General features: G+C 37.4%; 1 protein-coding gene and 1 long non-coding RNA gene across 2 annotated transcripts; one reads left to right on the top strand and one right to left on the bottom strand.

Annotated features, from left to right (window-relative positions):
* The first annotated feature begins 556 nt into the window (after positions 1-556).
* On the top strand, positions 557-2,334 carry LOC145051584 (uncharacterized). Its single transcript, XR_013683714.1, has 3 exons — positions 557-953; positions 1,064-1,420; positions 1,527-2,334. It is a non-coding gene; the product is annotated as an uncharacterized LOC145051584 (long non-coding RNA).
* Positions 2,335-14,227: 11,893 nt separating this feature from the next.
* Positions 14,228-14,611, bottom strand: LOC145050409 (uncharacterized). Its single transcript, XM_078998665.1, has one exon. It carries the CDS (start codon positions 14,609-14,611, stop codon positions 14,228-14,230), a length of 384 nt encoding a protein of 127 aa, XP_078854791.1.
* Between the last annotated feature and the right edge of the window lie 951 nt (positions 14,612-15,562).

The following is a 15,562-nucleotide window of genomic DNA, read 5'->3' as shown; positions in this document are numbered from 1 at the left end:
TATAATTAAATAAATGAAAAAATATTTAAGTAAATGGAAAAACAAATTAAAAGGGCAAAATAGTATTTTCAAATTTATCGGGGACCAATTCTACAATGAAACTAGTCCAAAAGGACCACGAAGCCAAAAAAGTCAGAGTTTAGACTAAAACCCCAAAAAATACATACACAAGGACCATTTTTGCAATTTTGTCTATTCTAAATTGTAAAATGTTAATATTTTGATGGACTTTTTGTTGAATTTACAAATTAATCTTTTCACAGGCATTAATTTTTGGATGTAATATTTTAATGTTTTAAATAGGATAGCCGAGACCTTTTGTTTGATCCTAAATAAATAAATACCCCAAAATATTTGTTTAATAAGTTCATTAATTTAAACATCAACATTTATTACAAAAATAATATATATATATATATATATATATATATATATATATATATATATATATTAAAATTATCCATTCTTAGTACAGTATCTACCACAAGCTACTGTTCCTTGGTTAGTTAGTATACCTGGGTTGGTTTAATCTCACCGATCCACCGCCTAAAACGTCTACGTGTTCTGATTTTGGTCTTCTCCACCTTCTCTCTTCTGTTTCGTCTCCACCCATCACTGTTCCTCCGCGAATGCTTTTCTTCGGTTTTCGATTTGTCTTCATCGTCTTATGGTCGTCGCCTCCAAATTCTTCCTACCGCCTCTCTTATCAAGTGTTAGCAATCTACCGCCTCTTCGCCACGGATAGACCTTCCCGATCCTTCCATCACCTTTCCATCACCACTCTATTTCTCTTTTGGCTTCCCTCTCCTTTTTCCATATCTTTCATCGAACTCCATGTCTTGCCCTAAATCGCCGCTTTTTGCACAGGTATATAGGAGGGTTGAACAAGCGAAACAACCATACAGGTGCTTCCATGGTCGTCTCCCTTTTATCGATTGGAGCTTCACAAAATTGTTAGGATACGTCTCTCTAAAAACCCTAATTACTTCATAATTTTATTTAGTTTTATTTCTTATGCCTACCGTATTTGAGTAATTACATTTTTATGATTTCTGCTTTACAGGTGTTCAAGAAAGGGGGATATCAGAATCAACCATCTAAAACCACAAGGACAACGTAGCATTAACCACCTTAGAGCACCCAAAACCCCTATCATTTCATTGTTTCTGATTCTATCTATATGTCTTCCAAACTCGATTTCTCCAAAAATTCAGTGATCATTTCTCTTATCGTCTCATTTGTGTGTCTTTTCTAGGGCTAAACTGTGAATGGAAAGAAAACAAATATCGCTCGGGAAACGAGAGAAGGGAGATCGATGCTGCCTCACTTGCTTTGTATCTGGAATTGACCCCCTAAAAGTCACACTTCTACATTCGATTCACCGTTGTTCGCTTTCGCTGCTCAGGTCTTCAATCATCAGGTATGATTTCATTGTTTTTAATTCTATCTATCCGTCTTCCAAATTCGATTGCTTCAAAAATTCAGTGACGATTTCTTTTCTCATGTCATTTGTGTATGTTTGCTAGGGCTAAACTGAGAATGGAAAGAAAACAAATATCACCCATGAAGAGAGAGAAGGGAGATCAAGGTTGTCTTCATATCCCTATCAATAAATCAGAAAATAAAGAAAACAAATACCTCTTTCAACGTATGTATTGTATCACTATTTGTCTCTTTAGATCCTGATTTTACCATTGTGTGCGACTGTATAGGACTACATATGTATTATTCATGAATTCTACATGCTTGCCATGTTATCACATATGAAACCCACCAGATCAGTTGCTTATTTACTTCATACAGTTGATACTGATGTTCTTATCAATCAGGTCTCTAACATATACCATCCTAGCTACCAGGATGCAAACATATCAAAGCAATAACATAACAACAAATACCCGGATCTCAATCCGATAAGGGCCGGCCTTGGTGCCTTAGACCCTGTTGATATAGTGAGGATAACTCACCTCGAAACTGCCGACTGAACAGATAACCCAAGCTGCTCCGATTACTGATACGACCTCCACCACTGGACAACCACCAAGGCACTGAACTCAAAACAATATCCAACAATTACCAAAATGCCCCTGGAAATCACTGGTCAACCCTTGGTAAAGTCAAAGTCAAAGTCAACCCCTGACTGACTCTACTCGCTGAGTCAACCCGATGACTCGCCGATTCCCCATGCTCAGAAATTCCCCAAACCGCGACTCAACTCGCCGAGCCACCCCGAGACTCGCCGAGTTCAACAACTATGAGTCCACTCACACAACTCACCGAGTCATCCCCTTGACTCACCGATTCACAGCTCAACCAGAAAAGATTGGGACTCTTCGACAAGACTCGCCGAGTCCAAGAACAGATTCGTTGAGTCTAAGGCTATCTTCAACCTACTCGCCGAGTTGTTCTTCCAACTCATCGAGTTCCAGGCCATCTTCATCCAACTCGCCGAGTCCCAGCCTATCTTCAAGCAACTCGCCAAGTCCACCCATGTGACTCGTCGAGTACCACCGGGTCTGAATCCATACAGAGGCTTTCCAAGCCATGCAGATGATCCAAACCATAGATCTACCCTTCGTAAGGCCATCCATCACGTAAAGTGGCAAACTTTACGTGAATCCAAGGAGATCTAGGCACTTTGCACTCTAGGGCTAGGGTTTGGGAAAAAATAGCTCCTTCAAACACTCATCAACAGGGACTTTATGATATATAGGACCATCACAAGCTTAGATCTGAAGTAGCATCCTCAGATCCAAGCTTCTATCTCACTTTAGATGCCATACCAACCACCACACATGAACCCATGAATAAAATAACTTAAGGAAATGGTTCCTTACCCTTGGAATGAGCCCAACCAATTGTAGATTGCTGTTTCCCCCAAGCTTCCTGATACAAGCCTCCAATCTTCAAGCTTAAAGCACCAAATACCCTTCTCCAAGCTCTAATTCACTCAACAATGGTGTTTTCTCACGAAATCAGGGCTTCTGGAACTCAAGGGGTGATAAGGAGGCTGGGGAGGAGACATAATGTTCTTTATATAGGGCTCAACCTCTGGATTTAGGGTTTTCTCCACTCAGCACCAACTCGCCGAGTCCACCCATGCTACTCGCCGAGTTGGTCATTTAACACGCGACTAGAGTCGCGACCCTACTCGCCGAGTCCACTCTTGGACTCGCCGAGTCGCTCCTTCCCATTTTACTCTTTTAGCCCTTCAACTTTACTCTTGCTATTCCGGGATATTACACATAGCAACGTACTTTATTTTTTACTTCTAATATTAACTGATTACGTTTGTGTATCGGTTAAAAATCTTAGTTCATCCCTATTCCAGGTAAAAAAAACTAATTACATTGATTTTATCTACAAAAAAAAATTGCTATGTCCTAAAATTTACCCTTTTCTTTATTCATGGGCATTAGTAATGAGAAAAAAAATGTGAAAGAAACGAAAGTAGAATGCTATAATATAATACACAAATTAATGAAAGTAGTTTGTTATTTGTTGCAGAGTGCTGTGGACGAGGAGTTGGAGAACTTAAACGAAGTTGTAATGAAGCGTTATGACGGTGGAGAGTCAAAGGGAAACTTTGACCCCGAAAAGCATATATAGGCTTATTTACCTGTTAGACTCAATGAGCAACAAGTGACAAATTTATTGCAATGTATAATTCCCATTTCAATTCTTTGGGGTTACTTTGCTTACATGTCAATTTTCATTAAGATTGTTGCTTTTTTTTCATCCCTTCTGGTCAACAAGCCCCTATATATGTAATGACCAAAAAACCCTTATTTAACTCTGAAAAAATTCCTTCGGACCCATACAAAGCATGGGTCTCTTCTTTAGTTTAATATCAAAATGATCACAATTCCCTACCAAACAAATTACTGAATCAAATGATCTTTGGCTTAGAGGTAAAGAGACATAAGTGGTATTTAAGAGTATATTAGTTTGCTGGTTCAAAAAAAATTACATCTTCATTTTGATTCAATGAATATTCTTAATTAAAAATGGGGTTGAATGTCAATTTATTATTCCATTTAAACTTTAAGACCACTCAGAATGGACAACCAATGTTCCCGTTAATCTGAGGTGGACGTCCCACAATGTCAGTATAACGCGCAAAACACCGACGTCGTTATTAGGCGTTATAGTACCGGGCGTTTTCATGGTAACGGGAAGAAACGGAGGAAATACGCATCGTTTTTCTTGCATTGGTCATAAAATGGACCGCTACTAAACATCAAAATTGTAAAAGAAAAAAACACTTTATATTTTTTTTGACAAAATTGTAAGAATGGTCCCTGTGGTTAGGTCGAAATTGTCACTTTGGGCCAAACATGTTTGGACTAGCATTCATGGTCCAAAGGTTTTCATTTTCTTGCCACTTTGGTCCAATTTACTTTAATTTTTTTTGTAATGACCATTTTTCCCTTTGTTTTTACCTTTTTAGTTTCTTTAATTTATTTAAATTGTTTTATAATTAAAAGAAAATTAAAAAAGAGAATCTATCTCTCTCTCTCTCTCTCTCTCTCTCTCTCTCCTGATATACATACATTCTCTATCTAGATGAACACAAAAACAATAAATCTAACATACAAGACACATACAAAATAAGAATTTCTTAATCCTAAACTTTTAACCATGAAGAGATCGAGTTCATGGTTTAGAATGGAATCCAAGATATACACAAATTGCCACCTAAACACATGAAGTCTTTCCTTCTCCGTCTTCAAGATCTGATGAATCCAATTAAGCATTCTTGCAATTTTATCTCAATAAAAACCTGCAAATTAAATCCAATCACACAAAAAACGATTGAATCCAAAAAGAGGTTTCCAGTTAAGCACTAATATTTGATTACCTCATCTGCCATCAAACTCAATCAAACCCAGAATTGATTATTCTGAAGATCTGAAATTTAGGGATGAAGAGAGTGGTATAATTATTTTGAAGACCCAAAATCGACTACCTACTCTATAATCAAACCAACAGAAGGGCAAAAATGTGTTTCAAACAATCGAAATTAAAAATTAGGTGAGAATCCTTTCGCCCCTTTTAGGTTGAAACCAAACAAGCAATCCAAAATCATGTTCATCAGGGGGCCACGAAGTCTAAAGTCCGACGAAAGTGAGCTTACCAGGTCTAAAGTCCAACAAGCAGATCTAAAATCTTGTTAATGATGGAACGTAAGAGATGGAGAGAAATGAACACGACAACAAGCGTGGGTTTGTTGACAAAGATGGAGAGAAATCCTTCACCCCCTTTAGGTTGAAATCCAAATCGATGGAGATGACAACGTTGTGGGTAGGTGGAAATCGAAATCAATGAAGATGATGGCGGTTTCAAGATGAACAGAACACAAGCCCTAGCACCGCCGGAGTTCGTGGGTAACGGGTGTTTTAGATCTGCCATCTCCTGAGAATCGACAAGCTTCGTCTTTTAGGGTTAGGGTTTCACTGCCAGAGCTTCGACTTGGTGACGTTCATCTTTTCTGTCGGTGGTGTTCATCTTTTCTGCCGATGGTTTTTAGGATTTCCGGCGAGAGTGATGCTTGGGGGAGGGAGTAAGGGTAGTGACGTTATCAAAGAAAGAGAGAGAGAGAGAGAGAGAGAGAGAGAGAGAGAGAGAGTGTGTGTGTGTGAGAGAGAGAGAGAGAGAGAGATTTTCTTTTATTTTTATTTTTTAGTTAGGGAAATAATTAAATAACAAAAAGAAAAGCAAAACACAGATAGAAAAGGGCAAAATCGATATTTTATAAAAAAATCAACCTAAAATGGACCAAAATAGCAATAAAATTGAAGCTTTTGGACCATAAGTGCTAGTCCAAACTTGTTTGGCCCAAAGTGGCAATTTTGGACATAACACATGGACCATTCTTGCAAATTTGTCTTTTTTTTTTTTTTTTCAAATTTCTCTCTCTCTCTCTCTCTCTCTCTCTATATATATATATATATATATATATATATATATATATATATATATATAGGTTGTAAAAATCGTTCGGCGGCAGCTCGGCGGTCGACTGTGGTCAAGCGATTAATCGGTTTGGCAGGGATTAATCGGGGACCATAAATTCGTAATAAAATTATTTTAAAACTTAATATATCCTAAGTATGGGTGTTTGTTTGGATGGATCGGTTTGATCCAATCCAATTAAGTAAATCCAAATTGATTTTGGTTTTCCAAATATAGTTCCGAATAGTTCAAACTAAATTCAAATCCGATCCAATTACAATTCGGTTGGATCGGTCTTCATAATTCGGTTTTCAAAAATTGAAACATTTTAAAATGACATATAATTATAATATTATCCAATTTTTACACAAGAAATAAAAACCAATTATTTAGTTGTGATTTAAAATTTATAAACAACTACTAAGAAGGTATAGTTTAACATTTTATAGATAAAAAACTTTTGAAAGAAAATACATATTAATATTTTTTATCAGGTAAAACTTTTTAAACTTATTTGAAAAAATAAATTATAAAATCAGTAAATAATTATAGATATATTAAAAATAAATAAATAATAAATTGTTATTCGTTTTTTTTGGACTATTCGGTTCTTATTTTATAAACCAAAACCAATTCAAAATCCAAAATAATAATTCGGTTTTGTTGAAAACAATCCAAAATCCAAATATCCGAACCAAATTGTCCAATTGGACAATTCGGTTTCATCCAAATAGTGAACAACCCTAATCCTAAGAAAAAATAGTATTTGAAAATTTAAATTTTTTAAATTTTGAAATTTTGAAATATTTTGTATAATATTTGGAAATTTAAATATTTAAAAATTTAAAATTTTGAAGTTTTAAAAATTTTGGTGTAATATTTGAAATTTTGAAATTTTGATTTTTTTAAAATCTTCCCGCCAAGGACCGCCGAGGACCACCTACCATGAGTTTAATTGATATTGACCAATTTCCGCCAAACACCTCTAATCGTAATCAGTTGCAGACCGCCAGGCCGATATATATACAAGGTTAGATTATTGTGTTTTAACTATCTATTGTGTGCCTGTATGATTGATTGTAGACCAATCATTTTATTTATTTTAAGAAAGTAATTAATGCATATTATATGTTGAAAATATAATGATTATTAATTAACTATTCAACATTTAATATGCATTAATTATTTTCTTAAAATAACTAAAATGATTGGTCCAGAATCAATCCTGCGTGCACATAATAAATAGTAAAAACCTTTGAACCTAACTTCCTCTCTCTCTCTCTCTCTCTCTCTCTATATATATATATATATACATACACACACACACACAAAGAGACACATTTTCAATTCAAATATCACTCACCATTTCTCACTTTAAATTTTTACATATCCTCAATTCATTTTTTTACAAAAAAAAAATCATATGGATCAAAATCCCAACACTCCTTCTCCAAACACAAATACACCTCTACTTCTCGGTTTGCACAATATGAGGTGTACGCGAACATCCTCAACACTTAGCATAATTTTTTCAATCCCGCTTCACCCCCACCACAATTCCCTACAACCCTTCCACAAAACCGTTTCAACACATTCGCTACAATGCAACAAAATAACACACAACCACCACCCACGCAAGAAACGGTACCCGAGACGCAAGCGAGGGGGAGCCGAAAAAAAACGGCCACCAAAGGGAGAGCATGAAGGAAATAGAAAGTGGTCGCGGTGGAGCAATCGGAAAATGAACCTTCAACATGGTGGAATGCGGAGGAAGAATACGTGTTGGTGGTGGCATGGTACGGGACATCAAAAAATCCAACGCACAGAAACGATATGAGAAAATTTGCTTTTTGGGAGGCCGTGATCGAGAAATTTCGTAGCATTTTGAAGAATGATAGAGACTATCGCAATCATGATATGTCGAGGAGCAAATGGACTCAAATAAGCAAGAAGTGCACCAAGTTCAATTCCGTCTACAACAAACTTTCATCACACAAGCAAAGCCGATTTTGACGTTTATAGAGCAGCGAGGGACCAATTTCATGTCGAGACTGGTCACGTTTTCGAGCACGAAAAGATTTGGGAGATTGTCAAGGAAGACCCAAAATAGAATAAAACAGACACATTTACGAAACAACAATCGAAGAGGTCTCGTGGCTCGGGTTCGGTCGAAGTTTCGGACGCACGCACGTACATCAACCTCAATGAGGACACAGATGTGATATCGGATGACTTCAACGACATTGAAGAGATCTCCCCACCTCGATGACCGATAGGCCACAACGAAATGAGTCGTGCTCAACGACACGCGGAGGAAGGCGAAAGTAGACGTCGAGAGGAAGCTGAAATGAAACAGAATTTTGACGATCACAACGAAATCACGTGTAAAAGATATGAGTTGTAACGGGATCATTTGGAGTTCCTTCGTCGAGAAGTCGAGGAAGATCGCATTGAGAATATGTCACCGAGACAGTTAGAGGTGCTCCGAAAAATGAAGGCGAAGATCAAGCAGAAATATTTAGGCGAAGAATAGTGTATCGGTTTTATAATTTTAAATTTATTATGTTTTCGGTCAATGTTTTTTTACGTTGGAATGTCGTTTTTATTTCTAAAATGGTATCTTTAATTAAGTATTATTTTAATTATGTTTTATTTAGTTATATGTTTTCTAAAAAATATTATGACATAAATTATAAAAATAAAACAAAATAGAAAAATAGAAATTAAAAACATCAAAAGTAAATAAATAGAAAATGATAGGTGTTATCGCATGTTATTTGGTGTTACATATTTTCACTTTGAGTGTTATAACACCAAAAATATGACTAGCATGATGAGATGGACACTTAAGGTGTGATAACATGTAATAACATGTTACGCACACCCAATAGCCTAAACCGTAAGAGCAAATGGTGTAAATAGAAGATTTAGATGTTATCTATTAAGAGTCACCTCACTTTAACTAAACTTGTCTTTGAAAGTTTGGAAATTTGTTTTATGTCTTTCTTTAAAGCTTTTATAGACAACTAGTGTCGATTAGAGCCAAGTTTTTTTAGGAAGACGAACGACATGAAACTTAATTCGGGTAAATGAGACAAGATCGTGAGTTCCAAAGAGAAAGGAGAGTTGGGGTTGGGAGCTTGTTTGCTTTCGGCTGACTGTTGTTATAAAAATGGAGGTAAAGGTTCGATAATGAGAAAAAATATTTATGGAATGAGGTAATGAAAAACACTTATCGTGCTAGTGGGTGTGTGAGGTTTGATGGTGAAAAACAGAAGATGGGTAGGGTTTGGCCAAACATTAATTAATTGTTGCTTTTATGAATCGTATTGGTGAAAAAGGATTACTCCTATCTAAAATACTTAGTTTTGTAAGGAGTCGTGGATGGGAAATACGAATCTTAAGGACCGATTTCATGTTAAAAAGATTGTTTAATCAATTACATATGGCATAATGCAACCTAGCAGTGGGCGAGGTTGCATGGAGGAGACCAGTACGAGGTATATGGTTGAATCAAATCAGCTCTCAGACTTAATGTCGTATATGGATGCATTTGTTTCGACCGTGAAAGTAAACAAATGATTCTCGGAGTTAATTTTGGATGAAGTAGTTTATGTGGCATGTATGAGACAACATATTGATGATGCCATGTTGGGAGATGACAATATGCCCACTCGATGGAATAGTTTTGGTCTCACACAGTTAATGTCTTAATTTGGAGGGTATTACTTAAGGATCTGTACGACAGTTAATTTGGAGGCTATAAGAGTAGGTATTCCTTCAACATTATGTTTGTGTGGTGATAAAGAGATAAAATGCTAAGCACTTGTTTTTATAGTGTGGCATCGCAAATCAGGTGTAGCTTAATTAATATGATTAAATGGATTAATCATTTGTTTCAGTTTATTCACACTATTAAGGACATGTTTAGTGGTTGAGGAGTGGAATTCCACACATGAGGTATAGGGTTCAAGCTCATGGCACGTCCAAAATATTACTAGCTTTCCGTAATTGACCTCCTACGTGGACCGCTCAAATTGTATGGCTTACCATTTTTATAGACATGTTCAACTATATGGATAATGTTTATTATATGTCAACAAACACATTTGTTCTTCCAGCACAACTACTGAATTTAAACCATCACCAGGAAAACAAAAGAGTGTTGGGTCATTTAATGCCTGAGGTTTTAGCTAATAATCATAACATAGTCTCGTGTGAAGTGGCATCCAAATGAATTTTAATTCAAAGTACAAAATAAATATTTCATACAAACCAACATGACCTTCGAAGCAACTGTAAACTAACAAATGAAATACATATAACGGCTAGGGTTTCATATTATTATCAAAGAGAAGTACAAATACAATGAAAAGGAAAGACATAATATAAAGACAAACTAATTAGGGTTTCCTAGCGAAAAAAGCCCAATCATAAAACCCAATACAAAATAAAGCCCAAAATATTATTAGGTTAACACCCCCCTTCAAACTCACAATGCAACAGCAATAAGCATTGAGAGTTTGTCAGACAGAAAATGGAATCGAGGAGCAGTCAACGGCTTCGTAAGAATATCAGCAATCTGCAAAGAGGAAGGAACATAAGGAAGGGAGATAGTGCCCTTCTGGAGATGATGACGTGTGAAATGACAGTCAGTCTCAATGTGCTTTGTGCGCTCATGAAACACTGAATTATTGGCAATCATTATCACACTCTCGTTATCACAATACAAAGGGGTAGGCTGAGAGATGTGAACGCCCATATCTGCAAGAAGCCATCTCAACCAAACAATCTCACAAGTGGAGATAGCCATGGCTCGATACTCAGATTCTGTAGAAGATCGAGAAACAACATCTTGTTTCTTGCTTTTCCATGATATCAATGAATCTCCAAGAAAAACACAATACCCAGTAGTGGACTTACGATCATAAATATCACTATCCCAATTTGCATCACTATAGGCACGCAACTCAAGAGAGGATGAAGAAGGAAACATAAGAGTGCGGAACTGAGTACCACATAAATATCTCAAAATACGAAGAACAGCTCCCCAATGAACAGTAGTAGGAGCTGTGACAAACTGGCTAACCACATGAACTGCATGAGCAATATCCGGTCTAGTGACAGTCAGGTAAACCAAACTCCCAACAATGGTACGATAAAGACTTGGATCTGATAATGGGACACCATCAGTTGGAGAGTACTTTGCATTACTCTCTATAGGCGTATCAACTATTCGATTATCTGTGAGTCGTGCACGTTCAAACAAATCTGAAATATACTTCGTTTGAGATAAAAGATAACCCTTTGGAGATTGAGCAACTTCAATCCCCAAGAAATAACGAAGTAATCCCAAGTCTTTCATAGCAAAACGGTGAGCCAAATCACGCTTTAAAGACTTTATACCATCATGATCATCACCGATAATAATCATGTCATCGACATACAAGGAAAGAATAATCCGCCCTGCATTCGTACATCGAATCAATAGAGCCGAATCATGGTTACTTGGTTGAAAACCAAGAGAAGTAATCACCATAGAAAATTTCTCAAACCAAGCACGAGGGGCTTGTTTGAGGCCATATAGAGCCTTCCGAAGTCGACAAACTTCACCTAGTCGGTGAGCAATACCAGGGGGAGGAGACATGTATACTTCTTCATGAAGATCGCCATTCAAGAAAGCATTCTTGACATCCATTTGATAAATCTTCCATTGACGAATGGAAGAAACTGCAATCAAGGTGCGAACAGTCGTCATTTTTGCAACAGGTGCAAACGTCTCCTCATAATCCATACCATACTTTTGCGCGTACCCTTTCGCAAAAAGTCTGACTTTATAACGCTCAACGGATCCATCAGACTTTGTTTTGATTTTATAAACCCAACGACAACCAATCGTGTGTTTTCCAGGTGGAAGCGGAACCAGATCCCATGTATGAGTCTGATAAAGAGCTGCAAGTTCCTTAGCCATAGCAGTCTGCCAAAGGGGATCAGAAATGGCCTCTTTATAGGATGTTGGCTCAGAGAGACGATGTACATTAGCAATAAAAGAGGCAAAAGCCGGTGAGTAAGAGGAATAGACAAATTCAGGAAGCTTTGTGGACTTCTTATTACGATAAGGTCTCGATGGAGGGGGGTCTTGATGATTTGTAGGCAGAGGATCAACGATAGGTGCTTGATCAGCCACATGTGGTGGATCAGCAGCAAGTGGTGGATCAGTGACATGTAGTGGATCATCAATGTCAATGCTAAACGGATCAATAGTACAGAGCTGCTCTCGGGTTGCATCATGTGACCGAACAGGAATGCTATAGAATGGAATATGCTCCAAAAAGGTGACATTGCGAGATACATACAATTTCTGATTTGAAGGATCATAGCACTGATAACCTTTCTGACCAATACCATATCCCAGTAAAACACAAAGAGCTGATTTTGAAGACAACTTATCTCTCTCTACATGAGGCTTCAAGACAAAACATGTACACCCAAACACTCGTAATGAAGAATAATCTAGGAGTTGTCCAAACAACATTTCATAAGGAGACTTCCCCGAAGTGTACGCAGTAGGAATGCGATTAATAACATAAGTAGCGGTATGAACAGATTCTCCCCAAAACATATTGGGAACTTGAGCAGAGAGTAGTAAGGATCTAGCAGTTTCTAGGAGATGTCGATGTTTTCTTTCTGCAACACCATTCTGCTGAGGAGTGTCTGTACAAGATGATTGATGTATAGTGCCATCAGATGCCAATAATTGTTTAAAATCATTGGAGGTAAATTCTCCTCCCATATCACACCGAAAACATTTTATGACAGCAGAATGTTGAGTCTTGACAATAGCTCTGAATTCACTATCTATGGTGAAAAAGTCAGACCTGCGCTTCATAAAATAAACCCACGTATAACGAGTGTAATCATCAATGAATGAAACATAATAGTTAGCTCCTGACTTGGAGGTTATCGGAGAGGGACCCCACACATCAGAATGCACAATATCAAAGGGAGCAACAGAACGAGTGACACTTTTATTAAACGGTAAAGCAGAAAATTTTCCCAGTTTACAACCACAACAATCAGAAATATCATCAAATTTCAAAGAGCCTAACACACCAGTGGAACCCAAAAATATTAAACGAGACGCTGAAACATGTCCGAAACGAGAATGCCAAAGATAAAAAGGAGACGATGAAGGGTTTAAACGAAAAGATGACAAATCGACACTAGATGCAGCAACATCAGCAACATGTAGCTGCTCCAAGACATAAAGCTCCCCAAGTCTACGGCCTATCCCAATCACCCTCCGAGACCGAATGTCCTGTACACAGCATAATGAATCAGAAAAGAAGACCCAACAACCAGATTTACACAACTGACTGACCGATGCAAGATTCAAAGCAAGTGTAGGAATGTAATACACATCTGTTAAAGATATATAAGGAGTGACAATAGAACCAACACCCTCTACTGACATGGGTGTAGCACTAGCAGACATAACAGAGACAGGTGTACGAGAAGATAATGAAGCAAAAGATGAAAAATGTGGTGACATGTGATGAGATGCACCAGAATCCAATATCCACAAGGATGAAGGAATACCTGACGTGTTGGATGAAGACAGACCTGAATGAGACATGGAAGCTGACATGGCAGTTGGATTGGTAGCTAAGAACTGTCTGAACTGCTCAACAATCTGTGGATCCAAGGATGATGGTGGTGTGAAATCTGTTTCATTCTCAAGTGAAGGTGTAGCAGCAACGTACTGTGCTGGCCTAAAAGATGAAAAAGAGGGACGTGACTGTCCAGAAGACTTGTTCTGCTGTGAAGACTGAGAGTGTGCTGGTGATCTTGTTTGTTGTTGCTGTTGATTTCCCTTGCTTGTCAGTAAAGGACAATTTGCCTTCCAATGGTTTTTCTTCTTACAGAAAGCACACTCATCAAATGCAACTCTGGGACGATTTTGGTTTGAAGACTGGGTTCGTTGTGAAACAGCAAAGACAGCAGGAGTGGCTGTATTGGGAGCTTTGTCAGCATGGGACTTGATACGAGTTTCTTCAGCAATCAACTCATGAACAACCGAATCAACAGTGGGAAGAGGTGTACGATGCAAGATTGATCCACGCAGACCTTCAAAATCTGAATGTAATGCCATCAAGAACTGAACCAAATGTTGATCTTCCGTTCTATCAATATAAGGCTTAAAAGCCTTCAACACATCAGGTTCTGTAAGAGCTAACTGATCCCACAAATCCGACATAACTGCATAAAATTCCTAAACACTAAGATTGTTCTGTTGGAGGGCTCGAATATCAAACTCTAACTGATACTGCTTTGCAAAGTTAGACTGAGTATACAACCTAGCCAAGTGATCCCAAACCTCCTTTGCCGTGTCATACTTCGCCAACTGAGTACAAATAGACTGGATGACAGAATTCTTAATCCAAGTAATGATCTTGGAGTTATCAGTCTCCCATAAATCCAGTAAGGTTTCATAATTAGCGGCCTTCTCGTCTGTTGGTCTCTTCTTGTCACCTGTAACAATCCCCCACATAGTCTTGCCCCGCAAGAAATGTTTCATAACATAACTCCAATAGGCATAGTTTTTGCCATCAAGTTGAATACTAATGGACTGAAGAGAATCATCTCTTGGGGCCATATTTCAATATCAGTCAAATTGTAAATACGAGTAGTAGCAAAAAAATGATCAAGATCTCGAAATCAACAAAGCTAGACGAAAACGAAACCCTCAAAACCGACAAACGAACAAATCAAACCAAACCAAATACATAAACGAGCAAAAAAGGCATACCCCAAAATTGCAAATGGTGACAATGAACAATACACGTGAATAGTGCCGATGAATAGTAACCGTGAACAGTACTCGTCGGTGAACAGTGTCGATGAACAGTAATCGGTGAACAGTAACTCCGATGAACAGTAATTTCGCGATGAACAGTAATCGTTGAACAGTAACTCCGATGAACAGTGTCAGTGAACAGTAATAGCCCCGATGAATAGTGTCGGTAAACAGTACTCGCCACAAAAAAAAAAACGAAAAACTACAGATAATCAACCGAGCTCTGATACCATGTAAACTAACAAATGAAATACATATAACGGCTAGGGTTTCATATTATTATCAAAGAGAAGTACAAATACAATGAAAAGGAAAGACATAATATATAGATAAGCTAATTAGGGTTTCCTAGCGAAAAAGCCCAATCATAAAACCCAATACAAAATAAAGCCCAAAATATTATTAGGTTAACAACAATATGCACTTAAACTTCCAAGGGCCACTAGAGGAATCGTTTTCTAGACACCATGTGTACTATTACAACTTGGATAAGCATAATCATGGAATACTGCATGCATTCAAATAAATGATTAATACCAATTTAAGTTCTTTATCCCCTCGGTTGTATGGTAATCTTTGTTTTTGTTTTTGTTTTATTTTTATTTTTATTTTATTTTATGATTTCATATGTTTATATAGTATATTCCGCCTCCTTCTTTAATTTATTTTGATTTTTTTTTTTGTAACTACAAGCCTTCCTCAAATGTTGTATATGTACCCTCATGATATATGCGACCCAAAGGGTGACTT

Source organism: Lactuca serriola, chromosome 5, assembly GCF_051521515.1.
Source record: "Lactuca serriola cultivar US96UC23 chromosome 5, Lser_US96UC23_V15, whole genome shotgun sequence".
Lineage (NCBI taxonomy): Eukaryota > Viridiplantae > Streptophyta > Magnoliopsida > Asterales > Asteraceae > Lactuca > Lactuca serriola.
Note: the sequence above shows the minus strand (reverse complement) of the source record. Positions and strands in the feature narration are given on the sequence as shown.

Coding starts and splice junctions, on each gene's coding strand:
- LOC145050409 (XM_078998665.1), bottom strand. CDS start 14,611: ATGGCCCCAAGAGATGATTCTCTTCAGTCCATTAGTATTCAACTTGAT.